Source organism: Ochotona princeps, chromosome 2 (assembly GCF_030435755.1).
Source record: "Ochotona princeps isolate mOchPri1 chromosome 2, mOchPri1.hap1, whole genome shotgun sequence".
Classification (NCBI taxonomy): Eukaryota; Metazoa; Chordata; class Mammalia; order Lagomorpha; family Ochotonidae; genus Ochotona; species Ochotona princeps.
The window spans coordinates 22,654,095-22,673,868 of NC_080833.1; the positions used below are offsets into that span (position 1 = coordinate 22,654,095).

The 19,774-nt window shown below is 44.1% G+C and overlaps 1 protein-coding gene across 2 annotated transcripts in view; it reads left to right on the plus strand.

Annotated features, from left to right (window-relative positions):
* The first annotated feature begins 97 nt into the window (after positions 1 to 97).
* ZCCHC17 (zinc finger CCHC-type containing 17) overlaps positions 98 to 19,774 on the plus strand; it is a 53,076-nt gene continuing 33,399 nt past the window's right edge. The window contains exons 1-3 of one of the 2 annotated variants that reach the window (XM_004591649.3): positions 98 to 224; positions 5,380 to 5,500; positions 14,440 to 14,497. In XM_004591649.3, coding sequence (XP_004591706.2) covers positions 5,435 to 5,500; positions 14,440 to 14,497 — 124 coding nt within the window. In that variant the 5' untranslated portion in view covers positions 98 to 224; positions 5,380 to 5,434. Of the gene's footprint in view, positions 225 to 1,149; positions 1,169 to 5,379; positions 5,501 to 14,439; positions 14,498 to 19,774 lie in introns of those variants that run through there. The other variant, XM_058678116.1, reaches the window with a different exon arrangement.

Below are 19,774 nucleotides of genomic sequence, written 5' to 3' on the forward strand. Positions count from 1 at the left end.
GAGTCTACCAATCAGTTTCCAGGATTCCCCGCTGCACCGCCTTCAGAATGCTCTTGTGTTATTGGTTAATTAGTGATGACGCCACGAGAGCGGAATTCCAGGATTGGTGGAGGGGAGCCGGCGTCCCGCCTAGGCGCGCTGAGTCTTGTGGGTGGTGGAACCGCGCAGAGTGGGGTTGGCGTCCGGCGCGTTGTGGCGGCAGGGAGGTCTGAAGCCGAACCTGTGTGAGTAGGAGGTAGAGGAGAAGTGCGGCTGCTCGCCCCGGCCATGCGGAGTGCGGCTCACCTCTCAGCCCAGGTGTTACTCTCAAAAGGCGGGAAGCGGGCCTCGGGTTCACAACCCCTTTCCGCACTCGAATGGGCAGGACGTGGATTCGCTGCTTACCTGGGGCCTTTCGCCGCTGACTTGTGGAGTGGCCCGCGGTGACCATTCCTCGGTTAGCGTCCTCACGGGCCTTCCCTAGCGCCCTGTGTGGTTCTAGTGCCCAGTCCTGCTCCGTGTCCGCGCGAGAAGCAGGGACGGAGGAAATGTCCGCCTGCTTGTCCGGATCGCAGTCTTCCCAGACTCGTGACACTGGGCCTCTCTAGCGTCCACTCTGTCTGTCATTGAGGAGGCATTGCCAGCCAAGGCTGGGCGTCCCCTGATCTCTGGCTTTCGGGGTGATGGGGAAAAGAGAGGCCCCTGAAGGATCTCCCGGAAGTGCTTACCAAGAGAAGACACTTTATTCCTGAGATAAAAAGAAGGCTTTTCTGGGAGAAAGATGCCCAAGCTGATAGCTGAAGGAGGAGGTGTAATGGGGTGAGGAGAGAACATGCTGTAACAGAACAGCATGCCCAGAAGTTGTGTATCATTTGGAAGGAAAAGTGATGAGGCACCGCAAGCCAGTGTGCCTGCTACAAAGACAGTGTGGGGGAGTGTGGGACAAGATGAAAATGCAGGTGACAGAGGTCAGGCTGTGTAGGAATTTGTATCCTTTTCCTTGACAGGGATGGGAAAACACATAGGCTCTTCCTTGGGGAGAGGGACTTGATTGGCTCCTCGGGCTGGCTTCGTAGTATGAACAGATTGGGGAGAGAGGGACCCTTGTGATGGGGGAGGATGTGCAGAAATGCTGGGCCGAGATGGTGTCATGGAGAATTGGGCTGGTGGTCCGTGAGCAGAGAGTGGGGTAGGTTCATCTGGAGATCCTTGACGTTGTGCGGGTAGTACCTGCTGGAGAGAAGAGAGGACGCAGGGGCAATTCCTGGGTTTCTGGCTTCTGTATTTGAATAGGTGGTGGTACCATTCGCTGAGACAGCAGACACTAGAAGATGGCTAAGACTCCATTTTTCTTGGTGGCTTTTTGATATTGTCCAGGCCAATCTTTGTTCTTGGTGGGTTTTTTTTGTGGTTGTTCTTGTTGTCTTGGTGTGTGGAGGTTATTGCTGAGATTCAGGAGGCAATTTAAAATACAGCTTTGGTGTGCAGAAGAGAGATATTTGAAATGTAAGTTTGGAAATAATTGCAGTATATGTGATAATTGAACTTGTGGTATTGGTAAGGTCACACAAGTCAAAACTATGAGTAGTTGTAATATTTAATGGCAAAAAACAGGTAGAAAAAAAAGAAGAGCTAGGGGCTGGCATGATGGCTCAAATGGCTAATACTCTACCTCGGAGTACCAGCATCTCATTAGGTGCTGGTTGTCTGGATAGCTCCACTTCCCATCCAGCTCCCTGGCTGTGGCCTGGGAAAGCAATTGAGGACGGCCCAAAGCCTTGGGATCCTGCACCCACGTGGGAGCCCTATTAGGGCTCTTGGCTGCTGGATCGGCGCAGCTTCAGCTGTTGCATTCATTTGGGGAGCAAACACCTGCATCTCCCTTTATCCACCACCCCAGTCCACAAAAAGAGCTACAGAGGTGGACTGAGGGGATGTCTCAGAAGGAAAGGAATAATCTGTGTTAAAAACTCTTGGAATTTAAATAATGTGAGGATTGACGAGTATCTTGGTTTTTATCATCCTGGTCCTCCATCAAGAATTATTTTGTTGGTGTAAGGGAGCCAAAAACCATATATGACAGAAGGATTCAGGCAAGGAAATGAAGGCAATGAACCCAGCCCGTGTTTTCAAGATAGGACTGTAAAGAGAAGGAAATGACACAGTAGCTGATGGGACGAGGGTTTAACGAGAATCCAGTTGAGAAGGCAATGGAGAAGTTGAATGTAAGTACCAGAGTGAAAGTAGGTTATCAGTAGTGTATGATTTCTGAAAACGTGGGAATGGATGGGGTCCAAAGTACAGTATGAAGGTAGGGTGATCAGCTTGGGGAAGATGGACAGTTGCTCTGTTTTAACAGAAGAGGACAACGGAAATGAAGATTATAGATGCATAATGTTGTATGATTGGTGTTGGTGAAGTGATTTCCTGTCTCATGGCTTTTATTTCCTCTGGCTTAGGAGGTAGAGTCATGAATTAGAGAGGCAGTCAGAGGCATGAGGAAGCTATATATAATGTGAGAGATTAAGATTACTAGAGAAATACAAAACTTCTAGACAGCGTTGTTTAGTTAAGGTTGGAAATAAAATTTTTGCCTCAGCATATCAGGCTATTTCAGGTATATATAAATTGTTCCACAGATGTTCCACCTTCTTTCTTTTTTTTTTTTTTTGGTTAAGATTTATTTTATTTTTATTGGAAAGTCAGATATACAGAGAGGAAGATCCTCCCTCCACTGATGACTCCCCAAGTGGCCGCAACAGCTGGAGCTGAGCCGATGGGAAGCCAAGAATCTCCTCAGGGTTTCCCATGCAGGTGCAGGGTCCGAAGGCTTTGGACTGTCCTGGACTGCTTTCCCAGGCCACAAGCAGGGAGCTGGATGGAAAGTGGTGCTGCTGGGATTAGAACCACTGCCCATATGGGATCCTGGCCCAAGTAAGACGAGGACTTTAGCCACTAGGGTACCGTGCAGGGCCCTATGATGAGAACTTAACTTGTAACGGAATTAAATAAGAGAAAAGGAGTAGGAGGCATTTGGTTTTGCTGACAAATACTGTAAGTGCCTTACTTCAATGAGCCTCTTCCTGGTTTTGTGGCTTTTTGTGGTGATGGCCATTCTTGGTTGTGGCAAAGGCAGTGGTAATTTTTTTTTATTAATTTTTTTTTTTTTATGGCAGAGTTAGAGTTAGAGTGACACAGAGATATCTTCCATCTGCTGGATCACTCTCCAAATGGCTACAGTGGCTGGAGCTAGGCCTGTCTGAAGCCTGGAACCAGGAGCTTCTTTCAGGTCTCCTATGTGAGTGCAGGGCTCCAAGCTCTTGGGTCATCCTTTGTTGCTTTCACAGTGCACTAACAAGAAGCTAGCTGGGTTGGATTGAAGCAACCAGGACTCCAACCAACACCCATATGGTGTGCTGTGCCACAGGCGATAGTTTCACCCTCTCTACCACAGTGCAGACCCTAAATACATAAAACATTACAAACTATTCTCTGTAAGAGGACTCCTCTACATCCTCCTCTTTGTTAAAAAAAAAAAAAAAGATCTGTTATTTGAAATGCAGAGTGACTGTGAGCCTAGCACTCTGTCCTTGTCTTGCATATGGAACACAGGGAATCAAATGAGCACTCCACGTGGGCCACAGGCATTGTAGTGATGTGCCACAGTGCCGGCTCCTCCCATTATCCTCTTGAACTAGCCTGCTTCCACCAGACCCTCTCTTCCCAGATACTACCACAGTGCTTTGTAAGGGTCACCGTTATCTGCTAGACTGGAAAGTGAGGTCAAGGACTTAGTTGAGAAGGATGGTTTAATGATGTGTGTGTGTGTGTGTGTGTGTGTGTGTGTGTGTGGCATGTGGAATGGTGTAAGATTTTTCTTTTACTAGCTATGTAAATTTGGACATGTTACTTCATTTTCGTAAATGAAGAGTTGCCAACTTTGTAGATTCATTTTAAGGATGAAAGATTTATAAAGTGGTCATTATGGGACCTTACTTATAAATATCAATGGATGTTGTACTAAATTGATAAGTTAATTAACAGTTCAAAGTGAAATTAAATACTGTTAAGCATTTTAGCATTCGGTTATAAATTTTATGTGCTTTACACTATGAGACACTGGAGACTTGGGAAAGATGTGTATGAGAGTGTGTTCAAAGGACTTTTACAATCTGGATAGAGGGGGAAGTGTTCACCAGTGTGACTGGATCCCCGTCTGGCAGGGGTCCCGGAGCTCCCAGTGCTTCAGCCAGTGCATCTCCCCAGGGAAGACATCCCGAGGCAGTGAGAGCAGAGCTGGGGCGGACCTCTGGCATCCTGGCTGGACCACATCTCAGTGTTTTAAAAACAATTTTTAAAAATAGGATTAGTTTATTTTATCTTAGAGACAGAATTAGAGACAATGAGACAAAAAGAGATCTTCTATCCACTGGAAGAAGGATGGAATTACTAATTTTTATTTATTTATTTATTAAAGATTTATTTATTTCTATTACGAAGTCAGATATACAGAGAGGAGAAGAGATAGAGAGGAAGATCTTCATCTGATGATTCACTCCCCAAGAGAGCCGCAATGGCCGGTGCTGTGCCAATCCGAAGCCAGGAGCCAGAACTTCCTCCAGGTCTCCCGCATGGGTGCTGGGTCTCAAGGCTTTGGGCCGTCCTTGACTGCTTTCCCAGGCCACAAGCAGAGAGTTGGATGGGAAGCGGGGCTGCCGGGATTAGAACCAGTACCTTTATGGGATCCTGGCGCGTTCAAGGCGAGGACTTTAGCCACTAGGCCACTCCGCCAGGCCCGGAATTACTTATTTTTATTAGCAAAAAGAGTGAAAATTTTTTTTCTCCTTTTGAAATAAGTTCAGATTTAATGCTAAACATAGTCATTAACAGCATGGATTCTGGGGCCGCAGTTTGTTTGCTGGACTTTTGACATAGGCTTCATAATTTGACTTCAAGGAACCTCCCCGCCCACTTTTATAAATTATGACAGTAGAAGACATTATCTTGGATATTGAGGCTTCAGTGAGATGGTGCAGGCTTGGCACTTAGCACAATACCTGAGCAGCAGGAAATGTGCTTGACAAATACTAGTTCCTATTGTGGTTCCTTTTTTTTTTTTTTTTAGAGACCATTTCATGCGCCCTTCTGATCCACTGCAGCTTTCCCTTGGAAAAACAACGGTACTCACAACAAAACACAAAGCCAACCAGATAGAACCAGCCCTGAATATATAGCAAACTGGAAGGAAAAAAATCAGTTTCCAAAAATCCTCACAACTGGGGTAGACAAAAGAGATGTGGATTAAAGTAGATGATGTTGCATCTGTGGAGACTGGCTTCACATTCCTATCTTTAATTGTTGATGTCTCTAATTGGCATCTGTTTTCTTTCTTTGTGACAGGATATCTGAATTAGCTCTAGCAGAAGAGAAATGGAGGAGCCATAGAGTATTAAGAATGAATTCAGGAAGGCCTGAGACCATGGAAAACCTGCCTGCTCTCTACACTATTTTCCAAGGCGAGGTATGAGCTGTGCTTTGCAGATCTGTTTGTTGGGACTAAGTTGAGGATGAAAGCCGGTGAGTGTGCCACGTGTGTCTGCTTGAGACTATGGTGGAAATCACAGCTCAACTAGGAAGGACTGATGGACATCTCGCTACCACATGGACCTCCCCTGAACTTCAGACATCTAACGGTGTACTTGGTATCTTCCTCTGGATGCCTCACGTCTTTTTAAATTTATATCTTAAATTGAAGTATTTGTTTTCTCACCAAGTCTGTTTTTTTCTAATGTTTTGTGGTTTTTTTTTTTTTTTTCATCTCAGAAAATGAAAACACTTTCCACTCAGGTACTAATACTGGGGATCTGGACATTGGCCTAAATTTCCTCTTGATTCGATCTTGATTTTTCTTCCCAGTCCGAGTCCTAATTGTTATCTCTGGTATGTGCACTTCCTTGTCCCCTTGGCATCCGGTGAGTTCAAGCTGTCCATCTCTTGCCTATCCCTCCCTGGAATCCCTGCTTTCCCTAATCTGTTTTTCATATTGCAGACAAAATAACATTTTAAAAATACATTAGACAGGGCCCAGCGTGATTGCATAGTGGCTAAAGTCCTCGCCTTGCATAAGCCGGGATCCCATATGGGTGCCGGTTCTAATTCCAGAAGCCCCACTTCCCATCCAGCTCCCTGCTTGTGGCCTGGGAAAGCAGTCGAGGACGGCCCAAAGCCTTGGGACCCTGCACCCGTGTGGGAGACCCAGAAGAGCTCCTGGCTCCTGGCTCCAGATTGGCTCAGCTCCAGCCATTGTGGCCGCTTGGGGAGTGAACCATTGGATGGAAGATCTTCCTCTCTCTCCTCCTCTCTATATATCTGACTTTCCAATAAAAATAAATAAATCCTTTAAAAAAATACATTAGATATGGGATCAGTGCAGCAAGCTAATCCTCTGCCTGTGGTGCTGGCATCCCATATGAGCCACAGTTTGAGTTCCAGTTGCTCCTCTTTCAATCCAGCTCCCTGCTGATGTGCCTGGAAAGAAAACAGAGGACTCCATGTGCTTGGGCCTGTGTGTTCACGTGGGAGACCAGGAAGAACCTCCTACCACTGGCTTCAGAGTGCTCACCTCCTGCTGTTGGGGCCATTTGGGGACTGAACCAGTCGATGGAAGTTCTCTCTCTCTGTAAATCTGCCTTTTAAATAAAAATAAATCTTTTATTAAAAAAATACATTAGGGCCCAGTGCGGTAGCCTAGCGGCTAAAGTCCTTACCTTGCATGTGCCAGTATCCCATATGGGCGCCAGTTCGTGTCCCAGTGGCCCCACTTCTCATCCAGCTTCCTGCTTGTGGCCTGGGAAAACAGTAGAGGACGGCCCAAAGCCTTGGGACCCTGTACCCGCATGGGAGACCCAGAAGAAGTTCCTGGCTCCTGGCTTTGGATCAGCTCAGCTCTGGCCAATGCACCCGTTTGGGGAGTGAATCAGTAGATGGAAGATTTTCCTCTTTGTCTTTCCTCGTCTCTGTACATCTGACTTTCCAATAAAAATAAATAAATCTTAAAAAGAAATATATATATTAGGCATGCCACTCTCACAGCTCCTCAGAGATTATCTCATTACACTTGACTGAATGCAAAACTTATTTTCATGACTTTTCTGTGACTTGGTCTGTGCCTAACCTGATGATGTTTTGTTTTACCCTGTAGATACTCCTAGCTACTGTGGCTTTTTTGCAACTCTGAACATTATACACTTGATTTTTTTTTTTAGAATTTTTGCATGGACTGTTTATTTTAGTCCATTTTTGCTGTTATAACAAAATAACCCGATGCTAGGTAATTTACAAAGAAGAAAAATATGTGTTCTTCCATTTTTGAAGGCTGAGAAGTCCAGTGTTAAGGTGCAGGTAGATTTGGTATTGGATGAGTGCTGCTCTTTGCTTTGAATATAATGTCTATTATTTTAAGACCTGTTTAAAAGGGAGACAGAGAGGGGGCTTTCCTGTCCACTCCCCAAATGTGTGCTGCTGTTGAAGGGGCTGAAGCCTGAAACACAGCAGGTTTCCTCCCAGGAGACAGGAACCTAACCATCACTGCCTGTTTAGGATCCCTATCACAGAAAACTGCAATCAGTTGCTAGCGCCAGGCATCAAACTCAGGCTCTTCAACATGGGATGTGGTTTTCTCAACTGGTAAACTACCTCTCAAACCATTTGATAAGGCACTAATCAGTTCACAGGTGTGGAGCCCTCGTAGCTTATCACCTTCCTAAAAGTCCTACCTCTTACCACTATTGTACATGTATGGTTTGAATGTTTGGGTCTCTCCAAATTCATGTGTAGGGGCTGGTGTTGTAGTATGATTGGTTAAGCAATATCCTACAGTGCCTGTATCCCATATGGGCACCTGTTCAAGTCTCATCTACTCCACTTCTGATCCAGATAATATGCCTGGGAAGCCAGTGGAAGATGGCCCAAGTCCTTGGTCCCTTGCACCCATGTGCAAGATTTGGATGAACTCTTGCCTCCTGGATTTGGCTAGCTTATTTTTGGCTATTGTGGCCATTTGGCAAATGAACCAACAGATGAAAGATCTATTTCTTCCTATCTCTCTCTCTTATAAAATAACTCTTTAAAAAACAAACAGAAAAAAGCTGTTGGGTGATCAACAGTGATCAGCATTGTGCCTTTGCAGGTTAAGCTGCCACCTGCACTATTAGCATCCTTGAGTGGATGGTGGTTTGTCTACTTTGGATCCAGCAACCTGCTATTGTGCCTGGGAAAGCACTGGAGACTGGGTCAAGTGCTTGGATGTCTCCATGTATGTGGAGAGTTGGATGAAACTTCTGGTTCCTGACTTTAATGTAGTTCAGCCCTGTTTGTTGCAGCCACTTAGGAATGAACCAGAAGATGGAAGACTTATCTTTGTCTCTCCTTTTCTTTTCATATAATTCTGCCTTTCAAATAAGTAAAATAGATATTTTTTTTAAATTTTATGTGGATACTTCATTCCCATTTGATGGTGTTAGGAGGTAGGACTTTTCAGGAGATCATTATCTTATGAGTGTTCTGCCTTTATCAGACGCTTTATCTGCTGCACCTGTAATTTGAACTTCCCAGCATTTGTGACTGTGACAAAGGAATTTGTATTCTAAATTAGGCAGTAGGTGGTGAGTTACGATAGTAGCAGGAATGTATGAAGAGTCTTCTTTATAACTGCTGATTTTCCTGTCAAGTTACCCTTGTTTTTGATCTCAGCCTCATGTCTCCTTAGAGATCTTTTTTCCATTGTAAATAAATAGCACCCTGTGCTAGCTGTATACTTGTTTAATATCTGCCTGCTTCATAAGACACTGTGCACCATGGGGGCAGAGTGCTTGTGTTTTGTTGTATATCTTAATCCCACGTAGGTTATTAAGAAATAATAGGTGCTTGATACATTTGGGATGGCTGGATGAATGATCAAGCTTTGGGAAAAGATGTGTATTTGTTTAGAGAACTGAGCCTGCTGAATCAGACAGGCCTGGTTTCTAGACCCAACTCCTTTACAATATGATCCTTGAAACTGTCAGATTACCTGTTGGAGCATTCAGTTTCTCCTTTGCTGAGGATGCCTGCTTCCATAGGATGATCGTGTTGGTTAAGTCAGCTATCATCTGTAAAAATATGCATAACGCAATGGGAAATCATTAATGTTGTCTACTTCTTGAAGTGAAACAAAAATGAAAATTGCTTGCAGGGTCTATAGTTACTGTTTTTTATAGTTTAATTATTTAGTTGAAAGAGTTACACTGAGAAAGGGATTGACAGAGAGAGATCTTCCATCTACTGATGGCACTCTCCAAATGGCTGCAGTGACCAGCTTTTGCCCAGGTATGCACTGCCAACACTTGGCTGTGGTAGTTGATCAATTGTTCTGTCCTCTATTCTGGTAATTCTGGTGCCCGGTGTCCTCTGCAGACTTCAATGTACTGCCATATCCTTAATGTGCACCTGGAGGTATTTTGTATATATGTAAATACACACACATATACATGCAGACGTACATATATGCGTTATATTTATTGCATGTTATATATCACATATATATTAACATATACTAACATATATATAGTCTATATGTATATCATTAAGAAGGGATGGTTTTCTAGAATGGTCAGAGAGAACATTGTATTTCCAGCTTAACACATTTTTGAAAAAGAATGCTTTAGAAGTGACTTCTAGTTAGGGAAAGAGAAATTACATGTATTGTATATATGTGGTAGCATTTCTGCACAGCCTATGTTACTGAGTCTCCCCTAAACAATTTTTAAACTCATTTCATGGATAGAGAAACTCTGCAGAAATTAATTGTCTATGTGCAGTTAATTAAGCCACTGCTAGTGACTCCAGCATCGCACATTGGAGGCCCTGTTGGGATTCCAGCTGATTGGTTTCCAGTGGAAGGTGATCCAAGTGCTTGGGTCCCTGCCACCCATGTGAGAGACCAGGCTGGAATTCCAGGTTCCCTTTGGCCTAGTCCAGCCCTTGCTCTTACTACCCTTGGGGAGTAAGCCAGGTACTCTCACGGAGGACTTGGGTATCTTCTTTTTCTGCTTCTCTGCCTTCAAATAGTTACCTAAAGAAAAAAAAAAAATTTTAAGGTTATCACCCAGAGATTAAGGGCAAAGCTGGAATTCTTATTCACTTCGGACTTACAACTGGGTTTGTCCAATTTCACATAAATGTATGGAAGAACCAAAAAGCTCATTAGAGAATTCTTTTGAGTGTGTTGAGATATAAGAAGAGATAGTCTGATTGCTTCACAGTGTTACGCAGCTTTATTATAATATCAGTCTGTCTTACATTATCGTTGTGGTTTTTTCTCTTTTCTCCACTAGATTGTGAGTTAACAGAAAACAGAGGTCATGGTTTTGTCTCATGTACTTTGTTAGCTGGCTTAAGTTATTTTAACGTAGGCTGATTATCTCTTGATTACAAAATAATTATTCTCATTTTATTTAAAGTCAGAGAAATAAAAAGCTTCCATTTGCTGATTCATTCTCCAAATGCCCACAACTGCCGGGGCTGGGCCAAGCTAAAGCTTGGAGCCAGAAACTCTGGGTCTCCTGTGTGGGTGGCTGGGATCAAAGCACTTGAGCTACCTGTTGCCTCCGAGGCTGTGTTTTGGCAGGACACTGAAACCAAAGTGCAGGAGCTGGGTCTTAAACCAGGGCACTTACGCAGGACATGGATATCTCAAGCCTTGACCTCAGCGCTGTGCCAAAACCTGACATATTTTGCATAAGGGAAGTGCTCAGTAAGTACTGGAATGAAGTTAAACCATGCCTTGTGGAACCACTTGTTTTTGAAGAAGCTTGAATACACCGAGTGTCCTGGCAGTTCTTCTCTAAGCTGAGCAGCTTCAGAGGGCCTGGTGATTGAGTTACTGAGAAGCCAGTATTCGTTCTCCGTCTCTAAGGTACTTTCGGTTATGGAATCTGTTAGGCAAGATAAAAGGTGTATGCATAGTAGGAGTTGAGATTAAACTTAGTCTTTACAGTAGCCAAGGAAATGCCAAGAGGAGTTTTGTGTTGCCAAGGTAGAAAAAGCACCAGTTTTCTTTTCTGTCCCTGGCTGTGCTGCTTTCTAACTTTGTGACTTTGGAAAAGTAACTTACGTCTTTGAGCCGCAAATTTATCATTTACATTATGAAGATAATGAGTTTTAAGGCTAGTGCCACCTCTGATCTGAAGATGGGAAATTTATTTTACCCGAGGCTTGGATTCAGTTGAGATAATTACTGATTTTTCTCCCCTGAGCCGTTTGACTAATTATTTTTGGAACACCAGGCAGACTGTATGATCATCTATGGCAGGTGCTATCCTGTTAATTTCGACTCTGCGCCCTAGGAGACACAGTGATACAAACACCTGGTCCTGGAAATAGGCAGGAGTGCTTTTTCCTAATAGTTGAGTGCATCCATTCTGAAGTACATTAATCTTTCCTTTTGGGAGAGGCCAAATTAAGGTCTGTTGTAATACCTCTGAAACCGTAATGTTACACTGGAGCTTCAGGATTGAAGTGAGGTCATTTTAATTTAAAGCAGCAAGGTGATTTGGACTTCAACTTCCAGATGTTACTTCAAAGTTGGTTAGATCGTTATACTCTTTCATGGTATTATCCATTGTGAGATTCCTCAGCCCCTTCTGTAAAAACTTGAAACAAAAGCTGAAGTGCATTCATTTTGGTGCAGAAATAAGCAATTTGTTTTTACTTAGTTTTAATTTTCTTTCTTTTATCTCTCTCTCTGTCTTCTTAAAATCAATTGGAAGACAGAACAAGAGACATGCAGGCAAGAGGAGAGCATGTGCGCTTCCATCCACTGGCTCGTTCCCAAATGCTCACAAGGGCTAGGTCAGCTGGGAGCTGGAAATCCAGTCTAGATCTCCAACATGGGGGGCAGAAGTCCAGTTACTGGAGTGATTGCTACTGTCTCTGAATGTCTGCGTTTTTTGTTTTGTTTTTTTTTTTTAAAGATTTCTTTATTTTTATTGTAAAGTCAGATATACAGAGAGGAGGAGAGAGAGGAAGATCTTCCATCCAATGGTTCACTCCCCAAGCGGCCACAATGGCTGGAGCTGAGCCAATCTGGAGCCAGGAGCTCTTCTGGGTCTCCCACGTGGGTGCAGAGTCCCAAGGCTTTGAGCCGTCCTCTATTGCATGTGGGATTCCAGTGTGTGCAAGGCGAGGACTTTAACCACTACACTACCACACTGGGCCAGTGTCTGCATTAATAAGAAGCTGTAGACAGAATCTAGAGTGGCAAATCAAACCCGGGTACTCTGAGGTGAGATGTGGGTATCTTGCCTGGCATCTTGACTGCTAGGTAAGTGTCTGCCCCTACTCTTACTTTAAGTAAAAATGGAGAATTTACTTTCTCTGCTCTGGCTGTTGAAGCTGCTTGGGGAGTGAAAGAATGGGTGGAAGATATATTTAAAATTTTTGTTTATTTACCTGAAAGGCAAATTTATTGAGAGGAGAGACAGAAAAATCTCCCTTCTGTTGGTTCACTCCTCAAATGGCCGCATTAGCAGGAGCTGGGCTGTTCTGAAGCTATGAGCCAGGAGCTTCTTCAAGGTTTCCCATGTGGGTGCAGGAACCTGTGGACTTGGGCCATAATCTGCTACTTTCCCAGGCCATAAACAGGGAACTGGATGATAAGCGGAGCGTGTGGGACATGAACTGGCACCCATATTTACACCCAGGGCCAGTGCTGTGGTTCAACAAGCTAATCCTTTACCTGTTAATGTATTGACATCCAACATAGGGATGAACACATATTTTAAAATATGTCTTCCTGGCTTAATTACTTGTTTCTATTTCTATTTATTCTTTGAATTTTTTGGAAAGGCAAAGAAAGAAGGAGGTTTCTAATTCCTGTGTCCCTGTGGGAGATTTAGATGAAGCTCCTAGCTTTGGCCTGACTGACTGGGTCATTGCAACCCAGTATTTGGGGATGAGCCAGCAGTATCTAACAAACTGTATGATCTAATTTGATTTGAATTGTAGAAACAAGGGCTTTAAAATTTTTTTTTATTTTGCTTTTAATATTGTTTCCATAGTTGAGAGGGATGCATGACCATATGGGCTTCTGATTAGGTATGGATCAGGTATGGAGGAAGGTGTGTGGGACAAATGTTTCAGTTTTTTTTCCCCTCTATGTCCCCAGGGGAGGTGGGGGTGGGTCTGCTCCTTCACGTCAAACTACTAAGCACTTGGCAGTGGGGAAACAGTCATTTGATGATGCCTAAGAGACTCTGATGTGGGGAGGAATGTTCTGAGGGTATTACATGAGTGGTTTTGATTGTTGTGTGAAGTTATTGGTGTCATTGCTCTAGGGGTGAGAAAAATCTTTCCAACATTTGTTGGTTGACAAAATCCATCTTAATGCATCCACAGACCCAGGAACATGCTACACAGCTTTACCAGGAACGTTGTCCAAACTGTTCTCATTTCCACACTCTAATGAGGCAGTCAGTATTCCCTACTGGTCTAGATGAGCTAGCCATCATGTCCCCCGTATGCATCTGGGCTTACTGTCCACTGCACCAAGCATCAACAACTGAGGAGGTCCAATCACATGCACTCCAAGGTTGGACTACACATCCTGTGGTTTTCCCTGTGGCCAGGGCCTGAGTCCAGTGATCTAGTGTGGAGTCTCCCAAGAAATTTTGTCTGGCCTGATCTTAGATACTTTTGTGTGTGCCAGCTATTGTAGGATCAGGTTTGGTCCATCACCTGCACCAGCCAGCACACATGCTGGTGGATGCATTTGCTTGCTCAGTTTTGCCCCAGTCCCATCTCCTCATGTGAACTGATGGGTGCTGTAGCCCAGCCCAACCTGCCCCAATAACCCCCACCAGGCCTGCCCCAGCCCTGATTTTTGTATATGCCAGGCTCTGCTGCAACCCGGTCTGTTCCTTACACATCCCGCCCAGTGCTTGTGCACACCCATGGGAGCTGCAGCTTAGCTCAACCTGCCCCACCCCCAGACCTGGTCCTGATGTTTGCCGACAGGTGCCGTCGCCTGGGACAAGGAATTTCTTATGTGATCTGTCCCAAGCTATCAGTTCTCAGTAATGAAATGAATGACCTTAACCTTTGCTAATATAAATGTAACTTTATTACTTGATTTTTTTGCTGTTCATTTTGTAAATAAAATTCGTTTAGTGATTTCAGTAGATGTAGGAATGCTTTGGCCTTTCTTTTTTCACCGTCATACCATGTATTGCACTCTGTTGTTACCACAGTGTTTACTGTGTATGTGGCTGGTTATCAGTCTGAACTTCAAAGCAACACACAGAATATTTGACTTCCCTTTCCAGCAGTTGTATACTAGATTCCCTGTGCAGATTCAGGGAGAGTAGATTTAGTTCTGCAGAGGAAAGTGTATCATTGATTTTTCCTTTTCTTTTGTCTTTATAGGTTGCTATGGTAACAGACTATGGAGCCTTTATCAAAATCCCAGGCTGTCGGAAGCAAGGTGGGAGCCTATAACTTGGATTTCAGCCCTCCCATTTGCTTTCTGTGCTGTAACCCCTTCCACATCCTAAGAACATGTTGTACCTTCTTTAGAAAGTAGTGATTTTCATTGTTGTTCCTAGGATAAAGCTGTAAATACCAACAAGAATTGACAATCCATTTTTAGAGCTCTTAATTCAAGAGTGATACTCTCTAAGTTTTGGATAGGCTAGAGTATAGCTTAATTCGAGTTCATTTCTGGAACCAGATCCTCCCTAGAATAGCTGTCATCTGAGTTACAGAACCTGGAGTAGAAACAGTATTATAGTTGATACAAATATTGTATATAAATACTGTACATTTTCTTTATAAGTAAACATCTATTAAATATTTTTAGACATGTCATGTCTTTAATCTTGTTTTTCACACTTCTTTGAGATTGACACGTCTTTAAAAAGACTATTTAGTATGGAAATCTATACTTTCACTCTTAAGAGCATAAATTATCACAGGTTTTGGGTTGAGTCCTGGCTACCCTGTTTCTGATCCAGCTGTCTGCTAATGGCCTAGAAAAGCAGTAGAAGGTGGTGCTAGGCCAAGGGCCTGCACCCATGTGGGAGACCATGAATAGCTCCTGGCTCCCAACTGCAGATCAGTTGGCCATTGTGCCCATTTGAGAGTGAGTCAGCAGTTGAAAGATCCCTACCTCTCTCATACTGTTTCAAGTAAATTAGATAAATCTTGGAAGGAAGAAAAAACACAAAAAACCAGAATATAAATTATCAGACTTTGGTAATGACTTATTTGGTAGCGTGTTTTCCATTTATTCACTAATTTTTTACTTATTTGAGAGAACAAGAGAGACATGCATCTGAAGAAAGTCCCATCTGCTTGTTTACTCCCCCAGTGACCATAATGGCAGGGCTGGTGCCATGTATAGTAAGTTAAGCCTCTGCCTATGGTGCTGGCCTTGCATTTGGTGCCGATTTGAGTCCCAGCTGCTCCATTCCAGTCCAGTTCCCTGTTACTGAGTCTGGGAAAACGGCAGCAAATTGTATCAGTCCTTGATCCCTTTCACCCATGTGGGAGACCCAGAATGAGTTCAGGTTCCTGGTTTCAGATCTGCCCAGCTCTGGTTATTGTGCCCATTTTGGGGAGTGAAAAGCAAGATGTTTCTGACTCTCTGCAAATCTGCCTTTCAATTAAAAAGAAATCTTACAAAAAAAAAAATTCACGATGGCCATAACTGAGTGCAAAGCTGGGAGCTATGAACTCAATCCAGTTCTCCCACATTGGTACTTCCCCAAGTTTGCATTAGCAGAAAAGTGGAATTAGTGGAGTTGGGTTTTGAACCCAGGCACTCTGGATAAGACCAGATATTCACTACTGCTTTTTTTTTTTTTTTAAAGATTTTATTTATTTTATTTACAAAGTCAGATATACAGAGAGGAGGAGAGACAGAGAGCAAGATCTTCCGTCCAATGATTCACTCCCCAAGTGAGCCACAACGACCGGTGCACGCCGATCCGAAGCCGGAAACCTGGAACCTCTTCCCGGGTCTCCCACGTGGGTGCAGGGTCCCAAGGCATTGGGCTGTCCTTGACTGCTTTCCCAGGCCACAAGCAGGGAGCTGGATGGGAAGTGGAGCTGCCGGGATTAGAACCGGCGCCCATATGGGCTCCCGGGGCGTTCAAGGTGAGGACTTTAGCTGCTAGGCCACGCCACCGGGCTCTCACTACTGCCTTTTTAGAGTCAACTTTTTGGGAAGAAGTGTGAGAGCTGCTACTTACTGGGTTACTTCTTAGATGGCCAGTACTAGGCCAGGCCAGATCCAGGAGCCTGAAATTCAACCTGTTCTACTTGCATGGCAAGTACCCAGTCACTTGAGCCATTATTACTGTCTCCCAGCTGGCGCCAAACATAACACATTCTGATCTGGGACACAGGCATCTTTTTTTTTTTTTAAGATTTACTATTTATTTTGATTGGAAAGGCAGATATACAGAGAGGAGGAGAGACAGAGAGGAAGATCTTCTGTCCAATGATTCACTTCCCCAAGTGACCACAATGGCTGGTGCTGTGCCAATCCAGAGCCAGGAGCCAGGAACTTCCTCCAGGTCTCCCGAACGGGTGCAGGGTCCTAAGGCTTTGGGCTGTCCTTGACTGCTTTCCCAAGCAACAAACAGAGAGCTGGATGGGAAGCGGGGCCGCGGGATTAGAACCAGTACCTTTATGGGATTCTGGCGCGCTCAAGGTGAGGACTTTAGCTGCTAGGCCATTGCGCCGAGCCCAACACAGGTATCTTAACTACTAAACTGAATGCCTGTCTTATTTGTCTGTTTCAAGAAGTAAGAGAAAGCAAACAACTAATCTTTGGATAATGAAACCATTCCTCTAACCTGGCATACTTCTAAGCTGCAGGTTGATCTTAGAAATGGCTCACTAGTAGATTTCAAGCTGACAGCAATCTGCAATTAAGTTTCTCCTTTTATGTTGACTGGGATTTAATAAGGTGAACTTCCCTACACCCATAAGGCGCATACCTCTTTGTATGAAGACAGATTTTCTTGTTAGTGTATTTGCCATGGCTGCCAATGCTTGAAAGTTCCATTTTTACCTGAGCATTTGTGTGACACTTTGGGGGATGGTGTGGGGATTAAGAGCTGCTACCTTCTAGCAATTCATCTTCAACCCAGTTGTGTCTATACTCCATGAGGTAATGTCTGTGATTGTGGTTGACAGCTTACAAGTGAATCTGTCAGTGTGACAGCTGTTCTTAGACTAGCCTCAGAGGACAGGCTCAGGGAGCCAAGTAATTAGGTGGACTGTGAGTTCTAATCTTGGGATTTCCTGCAGGTTTTTTGGATAACTTGAGCAGTAGACTTCGTTACGATGTACCTTATCTCCTGTGCCCATAACGGGGGAGGACAATTAGGTCCCGTCCTGAAAACACTGAGCTATGAAATAACTCAGGTCTGTCATGTCTTAATATCTTTGATAAGGAAAATAGACTGTAAGTTGAATAAATAAATAAAAATTTCAAGTCATTTCCTAAGGCTTCTATTCTCAGAATTCTCTGAAGCACTTTTGAGCTGAAGACCCACTTTTTGTATTCAGATTTAAACTAGACTTTTGGCCTAGCAGGTAAGCTTCTGGTTTAGATACCTGCAGCACTTGGGTTTGATTCCTGGTTTTGGCACCCAAGCCTGCTAATACAGACCTGAGAGGCAGTGACAATGGCTGAGTAACTCTTCCTTCTGCTCTCCTGGTAGGACAGGTTAGCATTCAAACTGCCAGCTTTGCCCCGGCCCATCCTTAGCCTTTGCAGGCATTCAAGTAGTGAATCAGCAAATATTAGCTGTAATTGTTTCTCATACAAAACAAAAAATTTTTAAAGATTTATTTATTTTATTAGAAACTCAGATTTGCAGAGATAAGGAGAAACAGAAAGGCCTCCTATCTGCTGGCCACAGTGTCTGGAGCTGAGCCGATCCAAACCCAGGAGCTTCTTTCAGGTCTCCCACGCAGGTGCAGGGTTCTAAGGCTTTGGGTTGTCCTCTACTGCCTTCCCAGATATTATTTATTAGATACCAGTTGCACGTACTGGGCCGTCTGTATTTCTGACCAGCCAGCTGTATACTGAAGGTCCCTGTAGCTCCTTTGTGAAGTTAGATGATTTGCTAAAATGACTCATAATTCAGAAAAATGCTTTACTTACCTTTGCAGCTTTATTATAAATGTTTATTATAAATGTTATTCAACAGCAGTCAAATAATGGAAGTAAGATGGGGAGTTCTCTGCGAAGGCGCTGGCATTTTTCTGTCTTTTGTAGCAGCATCTGCGGGCTTCAGCTGGTTTGGAGGAGCTGACCGACGCAGCCTTTGTGTTCACTTGGCGTGCACAGGAGTCAGCACAGCATGTACTGTGTGTTCCATGCTGGGACACACAGCCCAACCTCTGGTTCCTGATACCAGAGAGCCTGTTGCTTCTGGGACCAACAGGACATGAAAGCCCTGTTTCTTGGTGATCCTATCTGTGGGGATTCTCCCTCAGGACTCTGGCCTCAGGTCCTTGGCCTAGCAAGGGTGCAGCCGTCTAGAACCTGTCAAATCTCTGCCCTGCTTTTCCCAAGCCAGCACAGGTGTCATGATGCAGGCATGGCCTGCCTAAGACCTATCAGTTATCTGGCCTGCAAAAGGCCATCAGTGTCACCCACCCCCCCACCCCGATGCCATGCCTCCAAACAGTACCCTGGTCACGCTCAGTGGTGTGCTAGGAGTGTCGCAAGCCTAGGAACCTCCCCCCCACCCACGTTAGGCTCCTGGTCTGCCACTCCAGGCCAGCACTTTAATTCACCAGGAATATGCCCTGCCTAGACCCATGAGGTCCCCAGCTTGCCTGCTCCCAGACTGGTACTTTGGTGTCCTGCTGATGTGGCCTGCCTGCTCCCAGATCGTTGCTTTGGTCCCCATGGGTCCAGTCTGTCTGCTGACCCTTAGAATTGTGCAAACATGATTATGTATTATGAAAACATGATTCGGTAATCTCTATAATATAAAAGATGTGAAAGCACTTGAATTTACAGCACCTGTTGTCAAATATCATTGATGGTGACTGAATAAAAATCTAGACAAGGAATTCAGATTTCCCAGGGGTTAAAGCAGCCTTTCATTTTAACATCTCAACTGTAGCCATCCTTTGATAGTTTGAAATTTTCACCCCTTTCCTTTATTGCGAGTGAAGTTAGGAAAGAAGTTGATGTTGGGCCTAACAGTTGTGGAAACAACCTTCAGGGGACTGTAGTAGGCTTACTGTGTTTCTCTCATATGTTATTGAGGAGCTAGCTCTTTCCAAGTTGTCAGTATTGGTTTTTTGCTTTGCCAGTTGACATTCAGTGAGACTCATTCTGTTTTAAGTGTCATCTTGGGCTTATTGAACACGACAATAGGCTTAGTATGCCCTTTGGGCATTTATGGTGTAAAGTTAGAACCCAGGCACAAGCTGCTGTGAAGTGTTCCCTTGCTTGTGGCATGGCAAACAAAGCCATTTTATTTTCTCTTTTGTTTTTCTGCTGTTTGAAGGTGGATTCTTTTTTTTTTTTTTCAATTGGAAGGATAACAAAGACTTGACAATTTTGTTTAAAGATTTATTTATTTTTATTACAAAGTCAGACATATAGAGAGGAGGAGAGACAGAGAGGAAGATCTTCCGTCCAATGATTCACTCCCCAAGTGAGCACAACGGCCGGTGCTGCGCCGATCCAAAGCCAGGAGCCAGGAACTTCTTTCCGGGTCTCCCA